Source organism: Periplaneta americana, chromosome 2 (assembly GCF_040183065.1).
Source record: "Periplaneta americana isolate PAMFEO1 chromosome 2, P.americana_PAMFEO1_priV1, whole genome shotgun sequence".
In the NCBI taxonomy this organism is placed as follows: Eukaryota; Metazoa; Arthropoda; class Insecta; order Blattodea; family Blattidae; genus Periplaneta; species Periplaneta americana.
In genome coordinates, this window is record NC_091118.1 from 85,930,197 (window position 1) to 85,943,225 (window position 13,029).

The 13,029-nt window shown below is 34.5% G+C and overlaps 1 protein-coding gene across 3 annotated transcripts in view; it reads left to right on the plus strand.

Moving 5' to 3' along the window:
- LOC138694382 (breast cancer anti-estrogen resistance protein 3 homolog) overlaps positions 1–13,029 on the plus strand; it is a 922,749-nt gene that overhangs the window by 524,540 nt on the left and 385,180 nt on the right. For all 3 annotated transcript variants that reach the window (XM_069818063.1, XM_069818065.1, XM_069818066.1), the window contains one exon: positions 5,514–5,589. In XM_069818063.1, coding sequence (XP_069674164.1) covers positions 5,514–5,589 — 76 coding nt within the window. The remainder of the gene's footprint in view (positions 1–5,513; positions 5,590–13,029) is intronic.

A 13,029-nucleotide genomic window follows, 5' to 3' on the forward strand; every position in this document is an offset into this window, starting at 1 on the left:
AAAATCGACGCGTTGTGCCTCACATGAACTTGGCGAACCTCAGAGTACTGTGGTTAAAATTTTGCACAAACTGCTGCAGTTACACATATACAGTGTGCAAATCATGAAGCTTTGTTGCCAGACTACCATCCCTGAAGTGCTGCATTTGCTGCGGACATTTTGAAATTAATTGAACAAGATAATGGCTACGTTAAGCAAGTTTTTTTTTTTTCTGATGAGGCAATCTTTCACACCTCCGGAAAAGTCAACAGACTCAATATTCGGATTTGGGGGTCGGAAAAAAAAATGTTGACGAAAGCATGCCATAAAAGCAAGTATCAATTAACGTTCTCCAGGCACATGTTGAAATGCATGCATGAAAATTTTGATAGTTGAGGTATATCTAGAGTAGTTTTTCAGTAATAAACAGAGAAAGACTGTGTTCACCCTGTAATTTGTTGGCATTACTTTATAAGGAATGCAACTATCAGACGCTGGAAATACAGCATGATATTTTTGTACAAGTTCTTTGTAATATACGTATTAGAAATGAAGAATGGCAGCTTCAATGTGTACTGAATTGCCACGCTCTAAAGTGAACTGCACTGAATGAAAATCAGATGTATACTAATGATCCAATCTTGATGTCTCTTCAGGCTATGTTATGTTTCTATACTATGCAACACAAAACCTTCCCAATGTTCTGTCCAGGGGAAATGTACACACTATTTCCTAAGCAGTCACGTTAGATCTAGAATAGTAAAAGACGGACGTTATTTATTCCTACTTAGCGCAACCTGTTTCCTGACGAACTCTCTGTACAAGAAAATAGACGCACATATTGAACAATTAAAATGTAAATGGAAAAAATCATTTAGGCCTACATTGTGCACATTGCAAAGACGTTTGTGCCCAATTCATTTCGTTCACAGAGCAAAATTAGACCTGCAGCGTTAATAGAACGGTTAATAGAATCATTCAAAGATTTTCGAAAATTGATTTCCATTCATGACTGTAATCTAAAAATAAAAAATTGACTGTTATGTCTCTCAATAAACTGATACTACTTTTACGTCAGTAAACTATTTCCAGAGATCTGAAGGGAACCCGTACTAGCTCTTGAAAAATTATTAAACATGTTTCGAAGAAAGAAACTGCACAGTCTTTATTGTATCTGTGATACTGACCAATCAGTATTAGAATCTGATATGCCGTATTATACGACTCTTCCTCTTTTATGCGAAAAGATTATTCTTTTCGTTGTCCGGTCTGCGACTTCGATCTCTCACTCGTTTGCATTTACAATGCATACATTTAAATATGTTGTGGATAAACGTGTTTATGATTTTTACAGGGATAGGAAGATCAAATTGGGCCAAAAACTGGTAATTGACATCGAGAATCTATTTAAGATTTTTCCCGACTAACATACTTTTGGAAAACTCAAAAACCTTATTAAACAATGGTTGAAAGGGTTCTACATTTACGAAGTAAAAGACGAAGCCCACTTATAATTGGAGTCTTTAATTGGCCGATCACATCAAAAATATATTTAGTCAAGATTTACAGCAATTTTTGAACGGCAAAATAATTAGTAGAGAAGTTATTCCACCTAACATTACGAACTCTATCCAGTCATTGGAAGTACTGCGTATTATTTCGTGCAGTACACACTAATGATTTGGGAAATTGAAGATTGCTTCCGTTATAAGTTTATTTATCAATCAATCAATCAATCAATCAAAAAAAGTTATATGCCTGAGTTTTTATGATGAAATTACATTCTGTCGTGTGGAATCAATTTTGCTTGCTTATTCTTCAGAATGTAGACTAATGATAAATTCTGCGAAATTGGAATATTTAGTCTAACAGGAAATCAAACATTTTCAGCTATTCACTGAAAAACATAGCCTACTGAGTGAATAGTGATTTTGATTATTAAAAGTGTGCAGATATTAGTCCTACGTCTTTAGTTAAATGTCCTTGATGTAGACCTATAAAGATGCTCTTTCCATACAGCTTCATTACTTCTTCAACCTACCACAGATAATAGTGAAGCAGGTAAGTGTTTCATCATCATCATCATCACCATCACCATCACCATCATCATCATCATCATCACCATCACCACCACCATCACCATCACCATCATCATCATCATCATAAACATCATCATCAGCATCATCATTCTGTTTAGTTTTAGATCTAGTGGCCTGTTACGGTCTCCCGCCATGTCCTTATAGTCGTCTCATCAAAAGCAATTGCTATTTATTATAAATTGGTTTCAGAGACCATTACTTGCTTTCAATCATCTGATTATTACAAGCGATCTTTTTTTTTTCTGCGGGCGTAACGAAGAACTCTTTTTTTTTTTTTTTTTTTTTTTTTTTTTTTTTTTTTTTTTTTTTTTTTTTTTTTTTTTTAGATATCCTGGTTTCGGAGCTTTCTCTTGATAGGCCTACTATAGTCAGTTCGTCCTGTACTGATTAATCTCTTATTGGTGCAATTTTTATTTCTTTTGTAATACGTACGCTAATTTCTCTTTCGTTCTAGAAATGTCTAGCCTGCGGTTTTTCTGAGAAATTTACCCTCGACTAAAGTAAGTTGTTACGCATGTTGTATCTTAATTGACCACGCTTTTAAATATACCGTAAGAGGCTTAAGTCGCTACCCACTACGCTTGATTAACTATTACGCATTTCTTAAATCTATTGAGTGGTACTTCAAGGCTGTAACACCGGGAACATTTATTCCAATTGAATTACTTCATGAGACATATGAAGTACTAGTATCATTGGCCCAAATTTTTAGGGTTGTGTGAACTGTGAAAATTATAGAAATATGTTGATAGACGTGATTATTGAATTAAACAATAGTCCAATTTTTTAAGACATGCGCCATGCGGCACTAACTCATTTGGCAACAAGGCGGGGCTCCACTTCACTAAGGAGTAATCTTACGCAATTTTATTACTATTAAGTTGCTTGCAAGATCACCGGTTCTTACATTCTGCGACTTTGGTATGTGGGGGATTATGAAAACAGAATGTTTGCTTAAGTGTTACGGATTGACACTACAGTTTTCGTTAAAAATTTCTATGGGGAAAAATAACTTTTTGCATAATTGTTTACGATAGAATTATTACAAACAAAGCAAGCCAGGGCAACATTGATTAATTAAAAAAAATGGATAAGGCACGATTTTGGAAAAAGTGCCTCATATATTTAAACATTTTTTCACCGTTCTATTGAGGAAAGTCAATTAAAAAAAAAAAAGAAATATATGTCCCCTTAATGAGAGAAATGGGCACGATGTTCACAGGAAATTGTATCTAAGTTGAGATGTGAGAGATGGTGAATAATCGTAAACCATCTTGAAAGTAACTTTGACAATCTATTTCTGTAACAATTTTGTATATTACTTACGTCAGAGGAGTTTGATTCACATACTGACACAAATATTGACAAAACTTACAAAACAAGTTTTTTTGGGATTTGGAAAACTATTCATATATTTTGTCCAAAAACAATAGCATTAAATGACTTTAAGTTCTTTTTTGTGCCATGAATATCATATACTTCAAATGATTATGCAGTAAGCTACCTTGGTTTATATTATTAATATTTTTTCTACCTGTTCAAAAATATTATTTATAGGCTATGTGAGGGCATTATAATGTTTGCTAAGTCCTCTTTATCACATTTCAGATGTTCAACCCGCTCTTGGTTTGGCTTTTCGAGGTCCGGACTTTTGCGCTAAGACTTGCATTGGCCCTGATAAGTCCTAATGCCGGGGCTCCAAACCCTTCTTATATCAGCATCGAAAACCCGTATTACCCCATTCTTAAGTATTACACATAAGTTAGATGAAATGAGAGGAAGGTGAATGTTGGTGGAATGATAGAAGGAATCATCGTTACATTTGTTTATATTTATCTAAGGGTACGTGAAAGAATTCTTGTCTAATTTACTTATATCATTAAACACATTACAAGAATCTTATTTCTGTTTTTCTGAATTATTATTTATCACTTAATGTTACGAGTATGTTTCTGGCTCGTGTTGATGCAGTTGATGCCAGAAGTGTATAACATTAAGATGAGTTTTATAAATGTATTTCTGACAGACCTACTAGTATCACTAGCATTCATGCACAGATTAAAACATCTCAGAGTAATTCCTAAGATATGATGTGTGACAATTCAGATAGACCTAAGGAAATGAGTTAATTCCTCTAGATATTTATTTTATTGTCTAGTCTAAAAATTTCATTATAAATATTTTACATAAATAAATGCGTAAATAGATTACATACACACATACATGTACACAAATACACTGTGTCCACAGTAAAAGTACACAGAAATAACAGCTTATATCATAACTTGGATAAGGTTTATTAAATAAATTTCTTCTGCATTGTATAGAGTAACTGAAAAAGTTTTTATTTCCATTAGTACACTTCAACATGAGCGCCATTTATAGCTCGACACGTACCAAAACGATACTCAACCTCTCGCCAGGTGTTCACCAACATATCAGGTGTTGTAAGCTCAACTGCTTGAATGATACACTGCCTCAAATCAATCAAATTATGAACTTTTCTGTAGGCAAAATTTTTAATAAATCTCCACGTAAAAAACCCAAAGGAGTTAAATCCGGGGATCTAGGCGGCCAGAAAGTTGGCCCACCCCTACCAATCCAATTTTTTGGGAAGGTTACATCCAAAAACGTTTTAACATTTCGATGGAAGTGTGATGCAGCACCGTCCTGCTGAAATGTTAAACGTGGCGGAAATTACGGAATAGCAAAGATCTCCAGCATATCAAAGTACGTGATTTACTTGGGCATCTAGCAAATGATTCACGTACCTGATTCACAGTCATTTCGGCTATATGCTTTCTGGAATGTTTCCCTGTCTTTGAAATCAAGCTTCCATTATCTCGTAGAGTTCTATCCCACTCGTAAATGGATTTGCGTGTAGGAGAATTCATATTCCATTCCCTCCGTATGCGCCGCTGAACACGCGTAACTGAATTCAATTTTGCAAACCAGAGCATGCATTGAACTTTTTGCTGTACCGTGTCCACATCTCTATTGACAAGGAACTAGACTGATAAATGCACATTTTCATTCATTCAACGAAACATTTCACACAACAATGACCATGCAACAATAAGTTTGAAACAAAACATTGCACACAATAATGGCCATGGAAAAGGTATGAAACGAAATCTTGGAGAGTTTTTCTATTGATTGAGCTTTATCTTAAGGAATTATAATATAAGGTTGTGAAATTATAAGCTATTATTTCTGAATACTCTTAGTTTGGACACGGTGTACATACATCTGTACGTACGTACATACATGCATACATATACACACAGTTACACAGACAGAATACAGTTTAGGGTCTATAAGTTTTTCTTGAAAGTTTGCTGTAAGTATATTTCATTAGAATGAAAGGTATTTTCAAGCACCCCCGGTAACTGTACAAACGTAGGTATGTTTTCATAATTCCATTTATTTTTTCAGGCAACAAGAAGCCGGAGCGACCTCAACGACATAGTGTTGCCGTGGATACCGGAAGACTTGTAAATCAAAATGGGAAGTAAGTACCGTCATCGTCTTATAAGTATGGAATTTGTACTCAAAAATTTACTTTACAGTTAGAACGTAGAGTTTAAGTGTAACTCTGAAATCAATGTATATTGTACAGGTATTCTGCAGATTATTGTGTCGATTGTGGCGAATGTGACACGCTATGCCTGATCCCAAACAACGGCATATGTACGCATTACGCTCTCGTAAACGGCTCGTTTATACCAAATACAAACTTGCCCAACTTCATACTATTATTGTGTTATTCCTCACGTGGTCTTAGGAATATGTTAGAGATAATAAAATAATTTAATTATTTCCTTATTCAACTACTGAATGATGATTATGATGATGATAATGATGATGTTGATTGTAAAAATGAGGAAATGTAATTTATTATAGAAAGGACGAAGAAACTGAAGAACGAAGAAGAAATAAGATTTTCTCACTACTCCAAGCCTACTGCTTCGCGACTCACAGTTTGGGAATCGCACTAAAGATTGAGGAATTCGTTAACCACTGCGGACTGAGACGTGGCGCCGCGGCGCTGCCGATGAACGGCTTTTAATTAAATTTTAACTCTTAGAGCCGAGGCATTACGTCTGCAGTACTGCCAAGAAAAGAAGGATAGCCCAAGGCGCGCATATTTCTTCCTTCTCTATAATTTCGTCTAGTTTCGAGAGAGCTTTAATATTTTAATACTTGACGCAGTTTAAAATTCGTACGCAGCACAGACAGCTGCCGAATTAAGTGCATAGATGTAGTGGGCTACAGACTAAGTGCTTATGCAGTTACTAAGCCTCGGATTTTTACGATTCAGGGAGTTCAGAATAGGTTTCCTCGAAGTTCTTTTATAATTTTATAGAGTATGAAATTCAATTTCAAACCTGCGATATCGCTATTGAAGCACATGGAAGGCAGGGAATAGAATCCTCATGCTTGTTGGTCTGAGCACTAGAAGGTAGTGATATTCTCAACATCGGTTCACCCTTCACCTACCCTAAGAAAAATCCAATTTTATAGAAAACCGAGTGGACCCCAGAATCGTTCAGAAGTTATAGCGAAATCTAGGATCCCCCGTCTTCATCTGGACTTCAGTCCGGGTTCTTCCATTCTCTAAATTGTTACGTTATCTATAGAGCCAGTTCCGCAAGGTATAATGCTGTCTCCATCACCATAAATTCATCAAATTGCATCCACCACTCTGTGTAGGTAGTAAACTAGACTTATCAGATGAATAAGGTTTGGATATGTCTTCAATTCTGTGATTACTTTTGTCGTATAGGACGCAATACTCTCTTCAGTGCTTCAATATTAGCATGAACATTTTATCCATATTATCTGGTGGCGTTATCTCAACAACAATATTAGCGACGAAAAGTTCTGCAACATTCGTGGCTTAATCAGTCGAAACCCAAATGTTGTTCCGTCCAATAGATTTTCATACGCCAACACAATTAGAACACTTTCGTAACGTGTAATTCGCCGTAGGCCTTCTGATTTGTATGCCAGTTTATTATATGCTTATAGGGATGTTGGTATGAATGAATAACAAATTAGAATAAGTAATAAATCTTCAATGTCACTGGGCCTATCTTTTATAAATTTTACATAGTCAGCATGTTCCTTTTATGACAATACTGCTCTACATACCGCCGTTTACCACTCTTATTTCTCTCTCACATCAATTATACTGTTATTTCACCATTTATGGAGAAATGCTGCCTACTGAATTTCATTGTTAATATATGTTATTTGACCAACTGGTCTGAAATTCAGGTAAGATTTTCGCTATTTTCTTAAAATAAATAATTCATTAGTTACGCGGAAGGCTACGTGCCAGATTGTAGTGTCTTGAAACTGCAAAAATGTCACCGAAGTACTGTTAAGTTATTTAAATAAACAACTACTTCATTGTGCTAATATTAAACTAATCAATTGAGGTAAAATACCAACTTAGTTTAATATAAATATGATGAAATAGTTCTTTATTTAAATAACTTAACAGTTTCAGTGACAAATAAATGTTAATAGTGTGTAATCAAGAATGAAGAAAAAATGGCAAACATGTCTTTTGCGAGAGTTGACGATGCTTTCCAGACTGTAGTGCCAAGAGTTGGCAGGAGTACCAGTCCCTTAGGTTTAATTCGCTCTGTATTATGAAATAGATATTAAAAATTGAAATTAATACATAACTAAATCGAAAATAACTTAAATAGGTTTCATAGTGCAGTAATACTTACTTACAAATGGCTTTTAAGGAACCCGAAGGTTCATTGCCGCCCTCACATAAGCCCGCCATCGGTCCCTATCCTGTGCAAGATTAATCCAGTCTGTATCATCATATCCCACCTCCCTCAAATCCATTTTAATATTATCCTCCCATCTACGTCTCGGCGTCCCTAAAGGTCTTTTTCCCTCCGGTCTCCCAACTAACACTCTATATGCATTTCTGGATTCGCCTATACGTGCTACATGCCCTGCCCATCACAAACGTCTGGATTTAATGTTCCTAATTATGTCAGGTGAAGAATACAATGCGTGCAGTTCTGCGTTGTGTAACTTTCTCCATTCTCCTGTAACTTCATCCTGCTTAGCCCCAAATATTTTCCTAAGCACCTTATTCTCAAACACCCTTAACCTATGTTCCTCTCTCAGAGTGAGAGTCCAAGTTTCGCAACCATACAGAAGAACCGGTAATATAACTGTTTTATAAATTCTAACTTTCAGATTTTTGGACAGCAGACTGGATGATAAGAGTTTCTTAACCGAATAATAACACGCATTTCCCATATTTATTCTGCGTTTAATTTCCTTCCGAGTGTCATTTATATTTGTTACTGTTGCTCCAAGATATTTGAATTTTTCCACCTCTTCGAAGGATAAATCTCCAATTTTTATATTTCCATTTCGTACAATATTCTGGTCACGAGACATAATCATATACTTTGTCTTTTGGGGATTTACTTCAAACCTATCGCTTTACTTGCTTCAAGTAAAATTTCCGTGTTTTCCCTAGTCGTTTGTGCATTTTCTCCTAACATATTCACGTCATCCGCATAGACAAGAAGCTGATGTAACCCGTTCAATTCCAAACCCTGCCTGTTATCCTGAACTTTCCTAATGGCATATTCTAGCGCGAAGTTAAAAAGTAAAGGTGATAGTGCATCTCCCTGCTTTAGCCCGCAGTGAATTGGAAAAGCATCAGATAGAAACTGACCTATACGGACTCTGCTGTATGTTTCACTGATACACATTTTAATTAATCAAACTAGTTTCTTGGGAATACCAAATTCAATAAGAATAGCATATAATACTTCCCTCTTAACCGAGTCATATGCCTTTTTGAAGTCTATGAATAACTGATGTACTGTACCCTTATACTCCCATTTTTTCTCCATTATCTGTCGAATACAAAAAATCTGATCAATAGTCGATCTATTACGCCGAAAACCACACTGATGATCCCCAATAATTTCATCTACGTACGGAATTAATCTTCTCAAAAGGATATTGGACAAAATTTTGTACGACGTCAACAAAAGTGATATTCCTCGAAAGTTACCACAGTTGGTTTTGTCCCCCTTTTTAAAAATAGGTACAATTATGGACTCCTTCCATTGTTCTGGTACAATTTCCTTTTCCCAAATAGCAAGTACAAGTTTATAAATTTCGCTATATAATGCACTTCCACCCTCTTGTATTAATTCTGCTGGAATTTGATCAATACCTGGAGACTTGTACTTTTTCAGATTTTCTATCGCAATTTCGACTTCTGAAAGCGTGGGTTCGGGTATAAATGGTTCAGCAGTTTGTATTTCAATCTCGTCCCGATCATTTCCATTTGGCCTATGTATATTTAGTAGTTGCGCAAAATAGTTTTTCCATCTGGTTAGGATTGATGGAGAGTCTGCAAGCAAGTCACCATTCTCATCCTTGATCACGTTTACCCTTGGCTGATATCCGTCCTTAAATTCCTTTATACCCTTATATAAATCTCGAATGTTTTTATTCTTACTATTTGTTTCTACCTCATTCAGTTTTTCCTTCAAGTAACCTCTCTTTTTATTCCTAAGTGTACGACTTGCTTCCCGTCTTTCATTGAAATAATTATCTCTCTTCTCCTCAACTGGATCCTGTAAGAATTTCAATTTTGCCTGTTTCCTTCTTTCTACTACCATGCAACAATCTTCATCAAACCACGGTTTCTTTTTCTTAGTTTCATAATAACCTATGCTCTGCTCAGCTGCAATTTTGATACTATCTCTGATATTTTCCCACACGCTATTAACATCTAATTCTTTCTCAACTTCGTCGGAACTTTCTAAAGTGGCAAAACTATTCGAAATTTCGACCTGATAATTTTGCTTAGCTTCCTCGTCCTTTAATTTCAAAATATTGAATTTAGTAATATTAACTTGTTGCTCTACTCGCTTGGCTACTGATAATCTTTCTCTTAATTCTCCAATCACCAAATAATGGTCAGAATTACAGTCTGCACCCCTGAAAGTTCGAATATCTACTATACTAGTATACTAGTATGTCTCCGTTTATCTATCAAGATGCATAGTGCAGTAATAATGAAATGAATGATCTTTATATGTTTCGTGATTCAGGTACAGTTTCCCTGGAAAAGAATGAGACGATTGAATATTCCTAAGTCTCAGATGTAAAACACTGCGCATGATCAGAGACCAGAGCACTGATACACAAAATAACGAATATTGAGTTACTTAGATTCAGGCTATTTTCATTCATTCATTCATTTATTTTATTCCATAGATCTTACATGAGCAATGAAGCTTTAAGATGTGGAACATGTCAACATTTTACAATATTACAATTACAATTTTTACAAATTTTTATAGTTTTACAATTTAGTAATTTTCTACAATTTTTACAATGTTGTACAATTTTTTTTTTACATTTTGGCGAGATGTAGTGAGATGAAATGAGGTCCGAGGATTCGCCAAAATATTACCCGGCATTTGCCTTTTCGGTGGGGGAAACCTCGGAAAAACCCAACCAGGTAATCAAATCAAAGGGGGTAATCAACTCAAAGGTGTTGATGCCAAGGACTCGCCATAGACCATCCGGCTTCAGTCCCACGGCTGTGGAAAACCTCGGAAGAAACCAAAGTCCAAAGGGGGATCCAACCCAAGCCCGAACGCAGCTCCGGAACAGCAGCCCAGCGAGTCTGCCGACTGAGCTACATCGATGGCTCTACTAAAAGTATACAATACATAGCCAATCAGATTATTAAATTTACAAACGCAAACGATCATTCATAAGTTGAGCTATATTATAATACAAAACAATTTAATTAAATTTAAGGTATAAACAATTCAACCAGTTGTGATATACAGAAATTGATAATACATATCATGCAAACTACTTCAAATTACAAACACAAACAATTTATCAGTAGAGCTATATAGATTACTATTCAATTTAAAGCATATACAATTCATCGGCCAAAACTATACAAATATATACAATACAAAGTAGCATACTTTCATTAAGCTATACAAATTTGTGCAATTAATATCAAGTAGATTAATTCAATTTATAATCATAAACAATTCATCAGTTGAGCTATACATATTACCATTCAATTTACAGTAGGTCTATATACAATTCATCAGTAGAGCTACACAGACTAGTAATCATTTTAAGAACATATACAATTCATGAGCCAAACTATACAAACATATACAATCAAATTAGTTCAATTTACAAACTTATTTTCGTTAAGCTATACAATTCATATGAAGTAGATTAATTCAATTTATAAGCTTAAACAATTCATCAGTTGACGTATACAGTACATACAATTCATCAGTTATGCTAAACAAAAAATACAATACATAGTAAACAGATTAAGTCAATATAAAAACATATTGTAGTTGACCTATATAAAATTGTACATGTCATTTAAGTAGAATAATTCAATTCACAAGCATAAACAATTCATCAATTGTGTAGAAGGTATGAGTATGTAGAAATTTGGTTAATTCTTTTCTGAACCTTTTCTCGTTGTTCTTCAAATCTTTAAGATAATTAGGCAGTGCATTGAAGACTGTTATACATGAATAGCGAACTCCTTTTTTAAAACAGCTTAGACTAACAGAGGGTAGATGAAGATCTGATTTATGTCTTGTATTAAAATGATGAATGTCTTGATTAGTACTGAATTTATCTTGGTTCTTAATATACAGCATCATTAGGGAAAGAATGTATTCACAAGGTAAAGTCAAGATTTCTAAGTTTCGGAAAATATTTTTACATGAGGTCCTTTTATGCACACCGGCCATTATTCTTATAGCTTTCTTTTGTAAAACAAAAACGTGTTTAGCTTCAGACGAGTTACCCCAGAATATTAATCCATATTTCATTACAGAGTGAAAATATGCAAAGTATGACATTTTAAGTAAGTTTATATCACCAATAGTAGATAAGGATCTTAATGCATAACAGGCAGAGCTCAATTTACGAGTAATACATTCTATATGCGTTTTCCAGTTCAAGTGATTATCCAATTCTAAACCAAGAAACTTTGTGCTTATAGATTCTTTGAGATGAGTTCCATTTAATCGAATACTGTAGGAAAACTGAGCACTATTGTGGGTACTAAATTTGACTGCACTGGTTTTATCAACATTAAGTGCTAGTTTATTTGCATGGAACCATTCATTCATTAGATTCAGCACTATATTAGAAGTGTTTATAAAATGATCGTATTGTTTGCTTGAAATAATTACACTTGTATCATCTGCAAATAAAATTACATGGGATGAATTGTTTATGGTCAAGGCTAAATCATTAATATAAACTAGAAACAACAATGGACCTAAAATTGACCCCTGCGGAACACCATGTTTAATATTTTTAAATTCTGAATAAGTAACTTTATGACTATTTGGTACATTTATTTCTACTTTTTGTTTTCTATTTGATAAGTACGATGTAAACCAACCCAACATCTCATCTTTAATACCATAAAACTTCAATTTTTTTACTAATATACTATGGTCTACACAATCAAATGTTTTAGCCAAGTCACAAAAAATCCCACCTACATGTAGTTTCGAATTTAATGAATTTAGTATTTCATCCACCAAACTAAAAGCAGCATTCTCTGTCGATTTTTGTTTTCTAAATCCAAACTGTTCTAAAACTAATATATTGTTGGACTCCAGGTAATGATATAATCTATTATACATAACTTTCTCAAACACTTTTGAAAATGTTGTTAATAATGATATGGGTCTGTAATTAGCAATAGTACATTTATCTCCCTTTTTGTATATTGGTTTTACTATTGAATATTTGAGTCTTTCTGGAAAAATACCACATTGCATTGACAAATTGCATAGATAGCTTAACGGATGGGATAATATTTCAGAACAAGCTTTCAGAACTTTACTTGGAATTTCATCATATCCAGAGG